Raw genomic sequence first — 18,588 nt, 5'->3', positions numbered from 1 at the left:
GGAACATTTTCCTGGTTTCAAAAGCCATATACAGTCACTAATATCAAATTAATAGTTAAAATATACAGGTGAAACAAAGCCACAATTTCACTTCTGTTGTTTGCAAATGTTTTGCATCATTTTTCGTTGGCATTTCATCTCACCACTGGAGCCTGAGGATGTTAAGAACCTCTCGGGATGCTCTCCCCGTGAGCTGCCAGTGACGTCAGGAAGCGTCCAGGCGCGGCTTAGACACGGGCAGTGTGAGCGCGTCACTTCTCACTGTGTGTGTCTCATCTTCATGGTTTTCTTCTCCTTTCCCGATTCTTTCTCCCAATTTCCGGTTGGTTAACTGGTGAGAGAGAGAGAGAATAGGGTTTGGAGTCGGACTTGGATTTAAGTTGCCTTTCTGTGACTGTGAAGTTATTTATTCAGTCTGACCTCATTTCCTTCACCAACGAAATGGAGATCTTGATAGGGAATCTGGACTTAGAGCAGCATGGGTTCTCGTCAGAATTTAACATAGAAAAGTAGTGCATTTATTTTTTGCATCTGGCTGTAATGAGTGACGCTGGGGACTCTCTGGTCTCCAGTGATGCCTGAAGTAACTCATGTGACTCAAGTATGTCTCCAACTTGTGTGCCCACAGCCAGGCTGCCAGGCCTCGGGGCATCTCTCAGACCTCCCCATGCTCCTCTCTGCGGGCACATGTCCCAGCACCTTGGAATGTTGGGCCCTTGCATTTCAAAGGTTCCTCATCACCACAGGATCTGAGAGAAGAAGGTTTGTGACAGCGGAGCTTGTGTGCACCTCCCACCTCTGTCCCCACACACAGCCTCCACTTGATGACGAAACACGCCTGTTGTAGTCACTGGGCCACCAAACCCTGGGATGCGATGCCTGTGGTGATGCCTGTGGTCACTGTAAATAATTCAGATGTTCATTAAAATGTCTGTGGAAGAGAAGGAATCCCAGCGAATGGAGGGAGGCAGGGGAGCCCACCCAGGGTGTTTGATGGAGCCTGTTCCATCCATCCGGTCCCAAACGGCTGCAGGGAGCCACAGGGAGGCCTGTCCTCAGCAGGCGGCCACCGACAGGCACTGAGGACAAGTGTCAGGGGCGAGGCGTTTGCTCCTCTGGGTGTGGTGACTGCTACATCCGGGTGATGTCGGTGACTCGGCTCTGCTGGGCGCCTCTCAGTGTCACCCTGTCAGGCACGGGTGCCTTCTCTCCAACATGACTGTTCCTGACCTTTGCCTGAGGCAGCCTGGGTGTCACACCCCCTGCAGGGGCAGTGCAACGACTGAGCACCTACTGTGCGCCAGGCATTGAGTGTGTGTGTGTGTGTGTGTGTGTGAGTGTGTGTGTGTGTGTGTTGGGGTGGGGGCTGCAGGTCGAGTGTGGAAGGTATAGATGCAGGAAGCACATTCTCCAAACCAGAGCAGCCTTTGGGATATGACCTTAAGCTCGTTAAGAAAATCCTCATTCAAACCTGGACTCTGCACCCCACCCCTTCCTCCCCTGTCGCTCATGCACACACTAAAGATTCGGGCGCAAATACCATATACAGATGACATATTATGGGATTGTACACCTAAACCTGTAGATTTTATTAACCAATGTGACAATAAATTCTATTTAAAAAGATTCAGGTACAGGTGTGTGTATGACTAGGAGCAGGCGGGCGGCCCAAGACAGCGCAGTGAGTCCCAGCTCATCCCACACGCACTCCTCTACTTCTCTCTGGTTCAATCTCTCTCGTCTCTATCCCTGAACTCTGCCTCCTAATCTCTTCCTCTTCTCCTATTCTCTCTCCCCTCCCTCTCTCTTAAACTCCCTGTTCTCTGATCTCTCTTCTCACTCTACTCTTTAAACTCTGTCTTTTCACTCCAAATTCCTATTCTTTCCCCTTTCGTCTCACTGTCTCCTCTTTCTGATCTCTTTTCTCTTCCTTCTCTATCCTCTCCGTCTCTCAAAGATCCTCTCTGATCTCTCAGTCTCAACTCTCTGAAATTCCTATTCTTTCTCCGATTGTCTTTCTCTTCTCTCCCTGTGAACGCAGTCTCCCTCTATTCTCTTTCCCCTCGATTGATCCCACTCATTTCTCAGCTCAATTGTCTGATTTCATCTCTCATCTCCCTGTCTCCTCTCCTCTCTCAGAATTCGCTCTCTTTCTTTCTTCTTACTCTAAACTCTCTTCCCTCAATTTTCTCTCTCAGAAATCTCTTCTTACCCTCTGAGCTCAATCAGCACTTTTTCTCTTCCCTCTTTGATCCCACTCATTTCTCTCTCAACTGTCTCGCCCTCAGCTCATTCTCTGTGATCTCATGCTTCTCTCTCAGAATGGTCTCTTCTAGCCCTCTCTGCTCTCCCTCAATTCTCTGCAATTCCTGTTCTTTCTCTTCTCTGTGAGCTCCATCCATCTCCCTGATCTCCCTCCAGATTCTACTCATCTGTCCAAGCTCCCCTCTCAGAACTCTCCCTTCACCCTCAGCACTCTCCTGGTCTCCCTCTCCCCTTTCTTCTCACTCTGACTCTCCCTGTTACCTCTTCTCACCTCCTCTATTCTTTCTCTTCCCTCTGTGATTTTCTCATTCTCCCCTAAATTTCAGAGCGATTGTTCACCCTCTTTCTGAACAATCGCCCTGAAATTCCCGTTTTCTCTGATCTCACCCTTTCCCTCCCTCAGCTCACCTGTCTCCCCAATCTCCCTCTCATCTCCCTCAATGTTCTCCCAGATCTCTCTTCTTACCCTCTCTCCTTCTGATCCCACTCATTTCTTTCTCTGCTCACTCTCATCTCCATGGTCAAGTTTCACCCTGCTTTTCCCAAAAATACTTCCCACCAAGTGGACGCGGGGCAGGCACGTTACCTGACCGGCTTTGCTGAGACGAGTGAACCCTCTGCACACTCCGAGGCTGCGGCTGAGACGCAGAATAGAAGGGACCAGATTTCGTCCTGCCCAGTGCCAGCTGCTTGATGCGAGGGCTTCTTCTCAGACTCACCTCTACAGAAGCAGAGCCACAGCCGTCAGCAGGGAGGCACGCCACCTGACCTCCCACGTGCATGTGAGCAACTTCATGTCTCATCAAGTGCAGACAGGAGCCTGACACGCCACTGGCTGAGCCTTCATTGTTGTAGCAAAGATAAGAGGCGTGTGGTATGTGGCCCCAGCCTGTCACCTCAGGGTCATGACCGGCCACCGTGAGGTGCAGTGACTCTTAAAATATTTTAAATGTAAATATTTCAGTTTGTGTGTGTATTACATATACTTATATAGAAGTAACACCTGTAAGAAAAGTATTAAAGCTAAAATGTTAACAGGATTTCAGAGTTATGGGGTTACCAAGTGATCATTAAATTTTGGCTTCTCTATTTTTTATACCATAAATATCTTGATTAAAAAAAGGAAGTCCGTCATAGGTACTTTTAAAAAAGGCCACTCACCACGCAGGCTTGCTGGTGTGCGTGTGCGCTGGGGGCCGAGCGACACCAGGGCAGGAGGGTTCCACACCCCAAACCAGCAGCGACACCTGCTCCGGGACTCAACATCTGGATGAGGATCAGAGCACCCAGAGCACAAGGATTATTCACAGTCACTAATAGTCAATCCCCAGTTCGCACATTAAAGAGACAGCTCCTCGGCCCACAAGTTTGATAAACACCAGTGCTGGCCGCACTCTCACATGTCACCGTCAGTGAAAACGTTTGCTTCTGGAAGCCACTTTACTGAAAAATTAACTCTTTAAATGTGTGCATTCTAATCCCCACAAACTTCGCTGCTTGCAATTTATTCTGTAGAAACACTTGCACAGACAAGTGTGTGAAACCCAAACACCAGTAATGACAAGACGGAGCCTTGACAAGACACACACGTGTTCCTCCCTAGCGTCCTGTTAAACACGTGTAGTGTCTTCCTATGCGTCACATGCAGCAGCTGTGAGGAGGACAAGGGCGGAGATCGGAGGCCCCCTGGCTGGGACTCGGGACCCAGAGACAGGGCAGTGAGCGCCCGGAAGTTCCTTTGCTCCTCAGGTCCCACGGGTGCTGGAGAGGCCGACACCCTGAACACACCCAGAGGTGCGGCCAGAACTGCCCTCCCAGAACCGGGAGACCTGCTCTGCCCAGGCAGCTGCCAGGGAACCGCCCCTCAGCACAGGAAGCTGGGACCCTAGACCCCAGCCCTGCCCGGCCATAATGAAGACCCCCCTCCTTCCCCGTGTCAGCACATGGATAGGTTTATAAGTTGTGAAATACCGCCCTGGCCAGTTTCTCAGCGGTTAGAGCATCGGCCCCTGCACCAAAGGTCTTAATTCCCAGTCACGGGCACGAACCTCAGCAGGAGGCAGCCGGTCAGTGTGTGTCTGACATCGAAGTTTCCCTCTGTCTCTCCCAACTCCATCTAAACAAGAAGTTGTGGAATAGCCACTCAATGACCTATTATTGCTCAGTAACAGAAAGGGATGAACTGACACGGGAACACCACGGGTAAATCTCAAAACCACTCGCCAGGGGCGCGAGGCCAGACAGAGCCCCTCCCGCGGGTTCTGGGCCCTCGGAGCCGACAGGGTGCCCTCTGGCTGTAAGACCTGAGTCACGAAGCCCATGGGGCTGGGAGAGCTGTCTGGGGGGTGGGGCGGCCGCAGGGGTGTCACTCACCTGCCCCTGATCTGCCGGTGCAGCAGCCGCCCGGAGACCTGCTTGTGCTCCGGGGTCTCGGCCACAGTCCTGGTCAACAGCCTGGGGTGCCCTGCAAGGCGAGCAGCACAGGGTCCCTCAGACACGGCCGGTCCCTCGGCCGCAGGGACCTCGGGGCTGTGGACGGAGGCCTAACCCCAGGGCCCCACGTCACGGCTTCTCACCACTGTCAGAGGCTACAGAGCACGTAAGCCGATGGAAGTGTGAAATGTTCCCCCAATAAGCAGTCCTGAGCAATGAACGGCTCACCGATTGCCGCTAACACATCTGTGCACCTAGTTGGTGGCTCTTGTGTTTACGATTAAAGTGACAATACTGATGGGCCATGTGAATGCTGATAGTTAATAAAGATAAATCTAGCCACATCAATTTTCTCAGTACAAGCTACTCATGGGAGGACTGGTTTTAACAGTTAAAAATGACTAAAATGAGGAGTGGTACCCAGCTGGGCGTGGCTCAGTGGTTAAGCACTGACCTATGAACCAGGAGGTCAGGGCTCAATTCCCAGTCAGGGCATCTGCCAGGGTTGCGGGCTCAGCGTGCAGGAGGCAGCCAATCGGTGATTCTCATCATTGATGTTTCTCTCCCTCTCCCTCCCTGAAATCAATAAAAATAGACCTTAAAAAAAAGAAACGGAGTGGTGTCAGCAGGAATGTGGGTAAGGACGTCTAAAACCTCCATAAAGGAGTGAGGCCGCTGGCAAAATGGCCAAAGTCAGCTTCTCCAGACTCTGGACACTAACCATGTGCCACAGTCCAGGGAGTATTTATTCAAAACGGCCGGCTCTCAGGACGGCGGGCCCTGTGGGCCTTACCCAGCTTGTCCCAGCCCCGAGGAAGCCTGAGAACCAGGGGCCGCACCGCGTGGAAACCAACGGCCTGTCGGCCCATTTGCGAGGCGCCGGGAGGCAGAGCCCGTGGTGGGCAGAGAGCAGATGGAAGGAGCCCAGAGCTCAGCGTTGCTGCTTGAGAAACAGAGAGGAAAATGAGACCCAGGGGGCAGTCCCGGGGCTGGAGCTTGAGGGGCCGTGGGGAGTGGGAGGAGGCACGGAGGAGGCCGGAGGACTGCGAGGTTCAGGGGAGCCCAGCTGTGCTCCCTGCGAGGCCACACGAGGGCGCAAGTGTTCCCTTAATGACCGGCAGCTGGACTGCAGCCTGACCCACAGGCGGCCATGCGCGGTCGTGGTTGCCTTAGGGGAGCCCCCAAAGTGGGGAACCCCCAAATAAGGGGCCCTGGCTATGGAATGGAGTGGGTGGAAGATGAAACTGGCCTCCTCTGCCCCCAGGCAGCTCCCCAGCAGCCCCCCGCCTCCTGGGGTGGGGACACCTCTGCTCAGCTGCCTCGACCTCTCTCACGAGAACGCAGCTGCTGCTCCTGCCAAGACAAGTCCTGGACTGTGCGCCCGCCCCCGGGTGTCGGGATGGTCTAATCCTGTCCCGCCAAAGGGAAACAGGCCTGGTCAGGCTCAGCCAACACCTGGGCAGAGCCAGGCTCCGGACCCGGCGGAGTGCTCCCCGCCTCCCTCCCTCCCTGCCTGCTCTCAGGGTGTGAGCTCTGCTGGGAGGAGCCCTCATGCTTGATGTGCACACAGACGCTCCCTGACAGACACAGTCACCCGGACACACCCCTGGCTCATGCGGACCCTCACGTGCCCATGCAAGGGTGCAGGGAGAGATGCCAGTCCAGACGGTCTGCCCGCGTGGCCACTCACGGCCAGGCTCCAGCTCACTGGCCCTCCCTCTCTCTGTCCCTGTATCTCCATTTCCAGCTCAAGAATCACACCAGGCATCCCTCCCACACCCGTCTGCCCCAGAGGCCGGAACGTGCCTCACGCTGGGTATATACTGACCCCCGAGACCAGCAGAGCTCCAGGCTCAGGGCCAGTCCCTGACCCGGGAAGGCCCAGCAGGTCCTGAGCCCCTAGCCCTGACCGGGACCCTCTGGGGACCAGGAGGCAGGGGCTGGAGGGGGAAGGAGCCAGCCCTTCCTGGGAGAGGACACTGGCCAGTCTCTCCCCTTCTGCCGCTACAGGACGGCCCCTGAGCACCGCCTCCCACGGGGCGCTCGGAGGGGGGCATGTGTTACGTGGCCACAACCGCCCACGTGCACCTGCATGGGCATCCCCAGAGGTGCACCAAGGACTGGCACCCTTCCCACGCTCTTCCCCCACCTGACCCCCTCCTTTGCCATCCATCTCAGTGCGGGTCTTCGGCGTCAGCACACCAGGCCTACAGGTGGCGGTGCTGAGAGCCTGCAGGACATCCAGCACCCGTGTCCCCTTTGTGCCTATCTGTGACACGGCACCAGAGTTAAGTCAGGGTTTTTCAAAACGCTGACACGCCGAGCTCAAAAGGTTCGCCATCACTACCCTAAACTCTGGGGCTCCCAGAGACTCAAAGCCAGGGGGGCAATGGGCAGCGGCAGCGCATCCCGGCAAACCCCCGGCACCAAACCCCGGCACGGTCCCCACGGCCCCCTCCTCTGGCTTCTCAGGGAGCCACGGCCTGCCCGGCGCTCCTGCGGCTTCTGCGATGCCAGGCCCGTCCTCTGTCACCGTCCAGCATTCATAAATGTCTCAATCACCAAAACTCCCAAAGCAAACGAACAACTCAAAGTGGACCGAGGTCTGAATGTGCGACCCAATACAGCAAACGAGAAACGACAGAACAGACGCGTCACACACTGCACTTGGCAGTGACAGCAAAGGCACAGACACCAAGAGGAGAAGTACGCAAACTGGGCTTCGTGGAAATGAAAAATTTTTCCATCAGTGACACTATCAACAGTAAAAGCCAACTGGCAAACGCGAGGAAATGTGTCTAAATCACGTCTGAGGAGGGCCCACAGGCAGACAATACGTACACAACTCCTACAACTCAGCAAGCCGCCCGATTCAACAAGGGCAAAGGGCTGAGTGACATTTCTCCAGAGACACAAAGGGCCAGGGCACCCCTGCCGGCAGCTGAGGCTCCGCGTCACCAAGCGTCAGGGAAAGGCAAACCACCAGAGACACCACCGCCCGCCGGCAGGGTGGCCCTTACGGCAAACTCCCCCCAGAGAAGAAACGCTGAGGAGGGACAGAAAAGGTCGAACCCTTGTGCACTGCTGGTGGGAAGGAAAATGGTACAGTCACAATGTAAAATAGTACGTCGGCTTCTCAAATAATTAACCATGAAATTACCGCCCTGACCGGTGTGGCTAAGTGGATAGAGCGTCGGCCTGCGGGCTGAAGGGCCCCAGGTTCGATTCCGGTCAAGGGCATGTACCTGGGTTGCGGGCACATCCCCAGTGGGGGTGTGCAGGAGGCAGCTGATCGATGTTTCTAACTCTCTGTCCCTCTCCTTTCCTCTCTGTAAAAAAATCAATAAAATATATTTTTTTTAAAAAAATGAAATTACCAGCCCAACCGGCGTGGCTCAGTGGTTGAGCGTCAACCTATGAACCAGGTCACAGTTCAATTCCCAGTCAGGGCACGTGTCCAGGTTGCGGGCTCGATCCCCAGTGTGAGGCGTGCAAGAGGCAGCTGATCCATGATTCTCTCTCATCACTGATGTTTCTGTCTCTCTCCCCCTCTCCCTTCCTCTCTGAAATCAATAAAAAAATGTATTTTTAAAAAATTACCACATGGCCGAAACCGGTTTGGCTCAGTGGATAGAGCGTTGGCCTGCAGACTGCAAGGTCCCAGGATCGATTCCGGTCAAGGGCATGTACCTGGGTTGCGGGCACATCCCCGGTGGGAGATGTGCAGGAGGCAGCTGATCGATGTTTCTCTCTCATCGATGTTTCTAACTCTCTATCTCTCTCCCTTCCTCTCTGTAAAAAATCAATAAAATATATTTAAAAAAAAAAAATTACCACATGACCCAGCAATTCCACTTTTGGTATACAGCCAAAGGAGTTGAAAACAAGTTCTTTTTTTAATATATTTTATTGATTGTTTACAGAGAGAAAGGGAGAAGGATAGAGAGTTAGAAACATCGATGAGAGAGAAACATCGATCAGCTGCCTCCTGCACACTCTCTACTGGGGATGTGCCCGCAGCCAAGGTACATGCCCTTGACTGGAATCGAACCTGGGACCCTTCAGTCCTTAGGCTGACGCTCCGTCCACTGAGCCAAACCGGTTAGGGCCAGATATCTCTTTAAGACCTTGTTTTCAGCCCTGACCGGTTTGGCTCAGTGGACAGAGCGTCGGCCTGCGGACTGAAGGGTCCCAGGTTCGATTCCGATCAAGGGCATGTACCTTGGTTGCGGGCACATCCCCAGTGGGAAGTGTGCAGGAGGCAGCTGATCGATGTTTCTTTCCCATCAAAGTTTCTAACTCTATCCCTCTCCCTTCCTCTCTGTAAAAAATCAATAAAATATATTAAAAGAGAGACATCTGTACACTCACGTTCACAGCAGCATTACATCAGCTAAAACATGGAAGCAACCCAAGGTCCACTGACTGTGAGCCGATGAGCAAAATGTGGTCTCTACAGGCAATGGAACATTACACGGGCCCCAAAAAGGGACTTCTGACACATGGCACAACATGCATGAACCCGAGGGCATGCTGCTACGTCACAAGAAGACAAGCACCGTAGGACTCCTCTCACATCAGGTCCGTGAGTAGCCACGTCATAAAGGCGAAGTATAACGTGGATGCCAGGGGTGGGAGGAGGGGGGAGGGGGAGTTATTGCTTAACAGGCAGTGTGTCTGACTCACAAGCTGAGAGATACGGGGATGGCGGTGCTGGCGTTCACACAACAGGGCGAATGCATTTAACACCCCTGAACTGTGCACTTAAAAGTGGGAAGTGGGAGTTGATTTTGTAAGAATGTTTTTATTGATTTCAGAGAGAGGAAGGGAGAAAGGGAGAGATGAGAGAGAATCATGGATCGGCTGCCTCCTGCACGCCCCCCACTGGGGAATCGAGCCCACAGCCCGGGCAGGTGCCCTGACCAGGAATCAAACTGTGACCTCCTGGTTCATGGGTTGATGCTCAAACACTGAGCCACGCCAGCGGGTAAGTGGTAAATTTTTGATGTGTAGTTTAGCTCAATTAAAAATGACCATCAACCCAAGAGGATATAAGTGAGGTTTACGCCTCAGTGGAAGGCCAGGTGTTGCTAACGAAAATACGAGACACAGAGGACATACACAGCATGGCTGCATTCACCGCAAGCCGAGAAGCAGACACACTGAACTGTGGCAAGGGGCGCACACAGGGCGGCACAGCCCTCAATAAAAGCAGACGCCCGGGCACGGAGATGACCCCAGTGGGTCCGGTCCTGGCGCTGCCCCAAAATCACCCGGGGCGGGGGGGCAGGGAGGGGGGGGTGCCGCGGAGCTCTCAAATCTACCCCGGAGGTTCTGATTTCACCTTCGTTGTTTTTTAAATATTTTTTTATTGATTTCAGAGAGGAAGGGCGAAAAAGAAACATCAATGATGAGAGAGAATCATGGATCAGCTGCCTCCCGCACGCCCCGCACTGGGGATCGAGCCCGCAACCTGGGCACGCGCCCTGACTGGAATCGAACCGTGACCTCCTGATTCAGAGGTCAACACTTAACCACTGAGCCACACCGGCCGGGCTGATGTCAGGGCCTCTGATGCTGGCCCTGGGCACCCGTTTCCAAACCTCTCTAGGTGTTTCCAACCCGAGGACCAAGATGAGAACGCTGGTCTAAGGGGAAGCCGCCGAAAGGCCTTGATGGGCAGAGGCGGGGCCCCGGGGGCCTCCGTGGCGCTCCTGGCCCTGGGGGGCCTCACAGGTGGCGGCTGTGTAACTCCACTGTGCTGGGCACTCGTCCCATGCCCTCGTCTACGTACATCAGCTCTGCTCCACTGCGCGCACGTAGGTGTTCCAGGGCCCACAGCGCACCGCCGTTACTTGGAGCCGCTTATCCACAAAGTATTGCACCCGGCGGGGCCGGTCCCAGCTGGCGGTGTCCTGGTGGCCGAGCTGTCCGTACTTCCCTACAGGGAAACGAGACCCGTGGCCATGCCCGCCGTGGGCCTTCCTCGGGGCTGCCCCCCGCCAAGCAGGAAACCAGCCCCTGGGTGGGCCTCAGCCAGCACCTGTGGCATCTGCTGTGAGTTCAGACCAGCCTCTGGACCGCTGCCTCTCAGGACCCCAGGGGTCCGAGCCCAGTGCCAGACCACAAGGTGTTTCACAGACGCTGGCTACTATCCCCCTCACACAAACAGTTCTCCAGAGAGGCAGACGGGCCCTGGCCAGTGTGGCTCAGTGGATAGAGCGTTGGCCTGCAGACTGAAGCGTCCTGGGTTCAATTCCAGTCAAGGGCAGTACCTCGGTTGCAGGCTTCTCCCCAGCCCGGGCCCTGGTCGGGACGTGTGCAGGAGGCAACCAATCGATGTGTTTCTTTCACATCGATGTTTCTCTCGGTCTTTCCCTCTCTCTCCCCCTCTCTCTAAAAATCAACGGAAGAAGATCCATATCCTATATAATAAAAGCCTAATATGCAAACCGACCAAACAGCAGAATGACTGGCCGCTATGACGTGCACTGACCACCAGGGGGCAGACGGTCAACACAGGAGCTGCACCTGGTGGTCAGTGCGCTCCCACAGGGGGAGTGTCGCTCGGCCAGAAGCCGGGCTCGTGGCTGGTGAGCGCAGCGGTGATGGCCGGAGCCTCTCCCACCTCCACGGCGGGCGGGCGGTAAGGAGTGAGGGGTCCTGGACTGCAAGAGCCCCGGAATGTGAGAGGCACAGGCGGGGCTGAGGCCCACCCCCCGCCCCCCATGTATGAATTTCATGCACCGGGCCGTGTGTGTGTGTGTGTGTGTGTGTGTGTGTGTGTGTGTGTATGAAGAAAGGGAAGAAAGGAAGGAAGAGAGAGAGAGAGAGAGAGAGAGAGAGAGAGAGAGAGGGAAGGAAGGAAGGAAGGAAGGAAGAAAGATTGATTTAGGAAAAAAAGAAAGGCAGATGGGAAGTAGTGATACTGTCTGAGCCGAGTGCCTAGCCCTGTCCTAGAGACAGCTCCTCCGTCAGGCCCTCCCACGTGCAGGGGCCTCAGCCCTGCCCTGCCCTGCCCTCCCCTCCCCTCCCCTGGGTTTAGGCATCACAGAGGCAGAGCCTGACTTACCCCAGCCCCAGGTGTAGAGCTCCCCGGTCCCTGCAACCGAAAGGACAGTGGGGCGGTCACCAGCCCGAGCCGCACACCGCACACCGGGGGGCGGACAGAGCACCACTCGCGGGCGCAGCTTTCTGACCAGCCCATCGCCCTGGGCTGCTCAAGGACCCGCCCCGAGAACGGTCGCCCTCCCCACCCGACTGTGCCTCACAGCGCTCCCTACTGGGGATCAGGTAGCTCACAGCTACTGGCCTGGTGGGCGCTGCTGCCCGGCGACCGGAGGCCGGGGGTCTGCGCCTGGGCAGAGGCCGCACCAGCCTCCAGAGAGAACCCACAGGGAGGTCGGGCTCTCTGTGCTGAGGCAGCTATTCTGCACGAGGGTGGTGTTTTAGGGGACACACCGCCTGCAGCCACCAGCTAGAGCGGGCGACTGACCTCCTGCTCCACCCTGAGCCGGCCCACCGGGCGCACTCACTCGTCACCACGGCCGTGTGCCGGGACCCGCAGCTGGCCGTGACCGCGTCCGAGCCCAGGGGCAGATCCAGTAACGCGGGGAAGGGCTGCACGGCGATGAAGGGGGCGGCGGCTCCCTCCTCAGTCCCCGCTGGTCCCTTCACCCCAGAACCGTCTTCCTTCAGTGCAGTGGCTTCAGAGAAGGGAGAGCGAGGATGGCAGCTGACGAAGCTGGTGCCGGGCCCTAGCCTCTCGCCCCAGGAAGGGCTGCAGTGCACGGGGTGTGGGCATCAGCCCTGCTGTGCCGCTCCCCCCCCCCCCCCCAAGAAGCTCAGTCCCGTGTCCTGGGCCCCGAGGATGTCACGTGTCCCTTCTGAGCGCTGTAAGCTCTCAGGCCAGCCTGTGGCCGGGGGTCAGGAACGTCAGAAATGTGTGGGAGTTAGGAGTTGAGATCCCCTGGCCGGGATCCCCAGTGTGGGGCGTGTGGGAGGCAGCCGATCAATGATTCTCTCATTGATGTTTCTCTCTCCCTCTCCCTTCCTCTGAAATCAATAAAAACTTATTTAAAGAAAAAGAATCAGTCAATCAATGCATAAATAAGTGGAACAACAAAACGATTTTCTCTCTCTCCCCCTTCCTCTCTCTCTAAAATCATCAATCAATCTGCCCTAACCGGTTTGGCTCAGTGGACAGAGCATCGGCCTGCGATCTGAAAGGTCCCAGGTTCGATTCCGGTCAAGGGCATGTACCTTGGTTGCGGGCACATCCCCAGTGGGGGGTGTGCAGGAGGCAGCTGATCGATGTTTCTCTCTCATCGATGTTTCTAACGCTCTATCCCTCTCCCTTCCTCTCTGTAAAAAATCAATAAAATATATTTAAAAAAATAAAATCATCAATCAATCAATAAATTAATTTTTTTTAAAAATAGCTGAGACTCACCTTCCCCTGCGACTGTCTGTCCGTCCTCCGCCAGCCCCCTGGCGGGCAGGGCCAGCTGCCCCGACTCGTTCCAGCCCCAGATGTAGATGTCCCCCATCTCTGAGAGAGAGAAAGGGGCCCATCAGACAGGCTGGGACCCCCTCCGCCTCCTAAGCCCCTTGCATCTCTCCAACCCCCTCCACCCGCTCGCTCTCTGGGGACAACCCTGCCCCAGGAGGCTGCCTCCTCAGGAACAGCGGCGTCTGTCTTCTTTTATTTTAAATATTTTTTTATTAATTTCAGAGAGAGGAAGGGAGGAGATACAAACATCCATGAGGATCAGCCGCCTCCTGCACGCCCCACACTGGGGATCGAGCTCGCAACCTGGGCATGGGCCCTTGACTGGACTCGAACCTGGGACCCTTCAGTCCCCAGGCCGATGCTCTATCCACTGAGCCACACCAGCTAGGGCAACAGCGTCTGTCTTAACAGGGTCCCTTCCCCTAAAGGGCCTTCAGGTCACACTTTTCTTTCTTCTTCTTCCTTTTTTCTTGTTAATCCTCACCTCCATTGGTTTTTATTATTTTTTTATTTTTATTTTTTGATAATCCTCACCCAAGGATATTTTTCCATTGATTTTTAGAGAGAGTGGAAGGGAGGGGGGAAGACAGAGAGAAACATGGATGTGAGAGAAACGCATCGATTGGTTGCCTCCTGCACACACCCAGACCAGGACCAGGGGTCAAGCCCGCAACCGAGGGACATGCCTTTGACCGGGAATCAAACTTGGGACCCTCAGTCCACAGGCCAACGCTCTATCCACTGAGCCGAACTGGCCAGGGCCCTCCATTGGTTTTTAGAGTGGAAGGGAGGGAGAAAGAGAGAGAAAATCGATGTGAGAGAGACACACTGACTGGTTGCCTCCTGCACGTGTCCCAATCGGGGCCAGGGATGGAGCCCGCAACCAAGGGACATGCCGGTGACGGGAATCAAACCTGCGACCCTTCAGTCTGACGCTCTAACGCAGCGGTTCTCAACCTGTGGGTCGCGACCCCTTTGGCGGTCAAACAACCCTTTCCCAGGGGTCGCCTAAGACCATCCTGCATATCAGATATTTACATGACGATTCATAACAGTAGCAACATTACAGTTATGAAGTAGCAACGACAATAATTTTATGGTTGGGTCACAACATGAGGAACTGTATTTAAAGGGCCAGAAGGTTGAGAACCATTGCCTTAAAGGAAGTCTCTTGCTGGCCCTTCCTCTCCATTTTCCCTTTTTCCCTTTGTTGCTAAATTGCCCCCCGCCCCCCTCACACCACACCCGTGCACACGCTTTAGAAACGGGTCCCTGTTCAAATGCCCTGGGCCCGGCCCACCTGCCACTGGTCCTTCTTGAAGCTCGCACCCTGCTTGCCTCCACATCACTATCCTTTGTCGGCTGTAGCAACAGCCCCGGCGCTAAAAATTCACTAATAACAGTAGCTGATGGTGATCAATATCGATATCGAGGGCTTTCGCCTGTGCCAGTGTTTTAAGCTCTTGTCCAATAGAATCCTTTAAAGCTCAGCACAGCCCTAAGAGGGTCTATGCCAACAGCCCCCTTTACACAACGTTCCCACTTTCGTCACGAGAGAACGCGGGGCACAGGGGGGCCAAGGTCACAAAGGGCAGAGTGATCTGAACCTGGGATGTCTGGTTTGAAGCATCCCGGCTCCAACCAGGACACCAAACTTACGGCCTCAAATTCCTTCTGGACCCCAAGTGTGAGCCTTCCACTGGGCGGTTCCCAGCGCCTGCTCTGTTCCCAGCATCTGCTCTGTTCCCTGCAGCCCAGTAGCTCTTGAGCCTGGCTGCCCACCCAGTCCCATTACATGAGAATGGGGGGAGGGGCAGGCTGGCACAGGTGGTTTACAGAGGCCCAGGCGATGTAAGTAGCAGCCAGAGCCCCAGATGCAGACCCTTGAGAAAATCATCAGCTCTGAGCCTGTCAACAGCCCTGGGATCACGGGTACCTGGACCGCCCGCCAGGCGGATGGACTCCCAGCCCCAAGTGAAACTCCTCACTGGGGTCCCAGGTCACCACCACGGCTCACTCACCCCCTCCATCCTCCCTGCGGGCACGAGTCCACTGTGAGCCACAGTCATGGCCACCTGGACACCTGCAGCCTTTTCCTCCATCCTCCTTGCTCCACGCCCTGCATTCTCCCTTAGGGGGCATTTTATTTTTTTACATTTATTTTTATTGACTTCAGAGAAGAAGGGAGGAGATAGAGCATCAATGATGAGAATCATTGATCGGCTGCCTCCTGCACGCCCCACACTGGGGATCCGGCCCACAACCCGGGTATGTGTCCCGAGAGGGGAATCGAATCATGATCTCCTGGTTCAAAGGTTGACGCTCAACCACCGAGCCCCGCCAGCCCGGCATCCTCAGGGGGCATTTGAGAAAGACAGCCCTTGCTGGGGGCGGATGGACAGGGTGTGGCACCCCTAACAGAAGCCCAAGTGTGAGCGGTGACGGTGGTGGCAGAGGAGCGCAATTTGAGAGGCGTTCGGGGTCATGAATGAGCGAGCTGATGGATGTGGGACGAGCCTGCAAGGACTGGCGAGGCCCCCAAAACACTGGGAGAGGAGGAAGGCTTGTCACTCACCGCTCACACACACGGAGTGCCAGCCGCCCGCGGCCACCTCGGCCATGCGCAGGCCCTGCAGCGCCTCCAGCAGCCTGGGCGCCAGCTCCGCCTCCAGGGTCCCGTGGCCCAGCTGCCCGTGCCTGCGCGAGGGGACCCGGTCAGCGCCGGTCGCACCCCGGGGCCTCCCGCCCCCGTTCCGCAGTCACTCACCTGCCCCCGCCCCAGGAGTACACCTGGCCCGCCTCGTCCAGCAGCAGCGCGTGCTCCGCGCCCAGCTCCAGCCGACGCGCCCGCAGCTCCGGGGCCAGAGGCCGGTAGAGGGGCGGCCGCGGGCTCACGTAGGCGCGAGCGCAGGGCAGCAGGGGCAGCGGCCCGGCCCGGGTTCCACCGCCCGCTCCGTCTTCCCGCCCGGCCTCCGGCGCCACCGTCTGGGCCCAGAGGGGCTCCCCGCGCAGCGCCGAGCCGGGCGCCCAGGCCTGCAGCTCGGCCCCGGGCCCGGGTCCCCGCCCGTCGCGCAGCACCACGAGCAGCGTCTCCGAGGCCCACGCGTCCCGGCAGCCGTCCGCCGCGCCGCCCGCGGAGCCCGACAGCAGCACCCGGCCCGCACCTGCGGAGGGGCGGGCTGAGCAGGAGGCGGGGACACGTGGCCGGGGCGGGGCCTGGCGGGCGGGGGCGGGGCCTGAGGTGCGAGGGAGGGGCGGGGCCTGGGGTAGGGGGCGGGACCGGGAGAGGAACGGGCGAGCAGGAGGCGGGACACGTGGCCGGGGCGGAGCCTGGAGGGAGGGGGCGGGCTTGAGGTGGGAGGGGTGGGCGGGGCCGGGAGGGGAGCGGGTTGAGCAGGAGGCGGGGACACATAGCGGGGGCGGGGCCGGAGCCTAAAGTGGGAGAGCGGAGTGGGCGGGGCCGGGAGGGGAGCAGGCTGAGCAGGAGGCGGGGACACATAGCGGGGGCGGGGCCTGAATTAGAGGGGGCGGGGCGTGAAGTGGGAGGGAGGAGTGGGCGGGGCCGGAGTTGGAGGGGCGGGGCCGGGAGAGGGATGGGGGCGCTCACGGCTCACGAACGCGGTGTAGCTCCAGGCGGCGCTCACGCCGCAGATGTCGGTGCCCGCGTCCGGCAAGCGCAGCGGCTCGGGGCTGAGCACCTGGCGCCCGCGGCCCGAGCCCAGCGCCTGCCCGAAGCCGCAGAAACCGAAGCCGAACCAGGACCCGGGGCGCTCCTCGGCCATGGCCTCGGGCGCCCTCTGCCGGCCGCCAGCCGGTTGGGCCTGCGACGAGACTGGAACCTCGCGGACGGCCCTTGGCTGGACCTGTAAGAAGGGGAGAGCACCACCCTCCTGGCCACAGAACTGGACAGCAGCCATCCCCCACGTTCGCGGAGCGGAGCCTTGGCTCAGGCCCCACCCTGACTCCCCGCACAGCGCTCCTCCCACCAGTGGAAGCTGTGGAGCCACAGGGACACAGCAGCGGGTGACAGCCCCCGCCCCCCCCCGCACCCCACCCCGGGTTCCCGTGTTTGCTTCTGCAGCGAGCAGGGCCTGTGTCCTCAGCTACCCTTAAGCTGTCCGGGCTCAATTCCGTTTCCTCGGTTTGACAAGGCGGAGGTAGGGGATGGGATGTTTGCACCCATCTTGTGGAGTAGATGCAGATAAAGGGTCAAGGGCTGGCACTACCATCATAAGCACAGGCGCTAGCTCATTGCACCCAGCGCTTCGAGCAGATGAGAATGGCCGTGGGTGCTTGTGGGTTTTCAGGGACCCCATCTAGTCTCCTATTCATTCGACACGCATTTATGGATCCTTTTACTCTGGCCCGAGAGGGACGCTGTCTGTCCCAAGGAGCTCACACATCAGTGGGGAGACAGCACCCCGCTTTCTCAATGCAGCGTGGTCAGGACTCCGGGGTCAGATCCTGGGTCTCCCCTGAGACCAAAGCTCCTAACTCGGACCTGGGTCCCTAACCCCTTCCGTGTCCATCCCGGCGCAAGGAGGCCCTCCGAGGGGGGCAGCCCCTTCCGAGGGGCAGAATGCAGGTGGGAAGGCGGGGCGCGGGCGGCACCCAGGGAGTCACCTGCCCGGGACCTGCCGACAGCGCAGGGGCAGCTGGGAAGGCTCGCGCCGGGCGAGGCGCCCACTGGCGGCCGCAGGGCGGTGCTCACCTCGGTGCCTGCGGTCCCGCCGCGGCCTGCCCAGCCCAGGTCCCGTGGAGCCGGTCCCGAGGCCTACGGTGAGCCACTGCGGCCCAAGCTGCTAAGCGGACGAACCTCCGGTGGGCGTGGTTCCGCGGCAGAGGCGGACCAGAGGGCCCGGCCCCCGCCCCCGCGGAGCACAGACTAGAAGCCCTCAGGGGACCCTCCTCAGGAGCCGAGACGAAGGGGTGGCGAGTAGCGGCCAGCGGGCGGGAGTACCCCGCCACCCAGTCTCCCTCACGCTTGCAAGGCTGCAGCCCGACCGGAAGCAGCCGTAGTAGGCGGGCCCCTCTGCCGCCAAGCCTCCCATTGGCTCCAGGACCGGTCATCTATCCCGCTGAGCCAATGAGCTTCCACTGGGCTTAGCCCGCCGGGCGCCGGAGGGAGGAGCAACCCGGGGACACGCCCACCAGCCCTGCACGTGGTCACTGAGGACTCTCAATGCAGACATAAGTACTGAAGGGCCAGCATCCCGGAGTCTGTACCCTAAACCCGCTCCTTTGTTTATTGATTAGATTCTAGGCTTAACCCCTGGGCCTCCAACAGGATTAAGCCGCGACCCACTGGCCCAGGGGTGGGGAATCCACGGGCTTCCTTCGCAGAGGTGGCTCCCGTGGGCACTGGGCCCACCAGCTCC

General features: G+C 57.7%; 1 protein-coding gene across 8 annotated transcripts; it reads right to left on the bottom strand.

The window, feature by feature from the left end:
- Nucleotides 1-192: 192 nt before the first annotated feature.
- On the bottom strand, nt 193-18,511 carry RCCD1 (RCC1 domain containing 1). 8 transcript variants are annotated; one of them, XM_036355558.1, is made up of 10 exons: nt 17,922-18,511; nt 16,818-17,073; nt 15,978-16,374; nt 15,786-15,907; nt 13,151-13,249; nt 12,234-12,404; nt 11,771-11,800; nt 4,639-4,729; nt 2,852-2,986; nt 193-331 (listed from the first exon to the last, which is right to left on the bottom strand). In XM_036355558.1, the coding sequence occupies exons 2-10, from the start codon at nt 16,990-16,992 to the stop codon at nt 328-330; spliced, it is 1,224 nt and encodes a 407-aa protein (XP_036211451.1). In that variant the 5' UTR covers nt 16,993-17,073; nt 17,922-18,511; the 3' UTR covers nt 193-327. The 8 variants fall into 8 exon arrangements, with proteins under 8 accessions (XP_036211451.1, XP_036211458.1, XP_036211457.1 ...); XM_036355565.1 differs by lacking the exon at nt 2,852-2,986 and adding an exon at nt 3,427-3,531 and having other exon boundaries at nt 311-331; XM_036355564.1 differs by lacking the exon at nt 193-331 and adding an exon at nt 3,427-3,531 and having other exon boundaries at nt 2,949-2,986.
- Nucleotides 18,512-18,588: the final 77 nt, after the last annotated feature.

Source organism: Myotis myotis, unplaced genomic scaffold (assembly GCF_014108235.1).
Source record: "Myotis myotis isolate mMyoMyo1 unplaced genomic scaffold, mMyoMyo1.p scaffold_m19_p_23, whole genome shotgun sequence".
In the NCBI taxonomy this organism is placed as follows: domain Eukaryota; kingdom Metazoa; phylum Chordata; class Mammalia; order Chiroptera; family Vespertilionidae; genus Myotis; species Myotis myotis.
The sequence above is the reverse complement of the archived record's forward strand: the minus strand, read 5'-3'. Positions and strand labels throughout refer to the sequence as shown.

Excerpts from the sequence above, each read along its gene's own strand:
- RCCD1 (XM_036355558.1), bottom strand. The coding sequence starts at position 16,992 with ATGGCCGAGGAGCGCCCCGGGTCCTGGTTCGGCTTCGGTTTCTGCGGC. Across the intron at positions 13,250-15,785 it reads GCACTCCGTGTGTGTGAGCG|AGATGGGGGACATCTACATC; the intron begins GTGAGTGACAAG and ends TCTCTCTCTCAG. Across the intron at positions 2,987-4,638 it reads CACCGGCAGATCAGGGGCAG|AGGTGAGTCTGAGAAGAAGC; the intron begins GTGAGTGACACC and ends CTGCTTCTGTAG.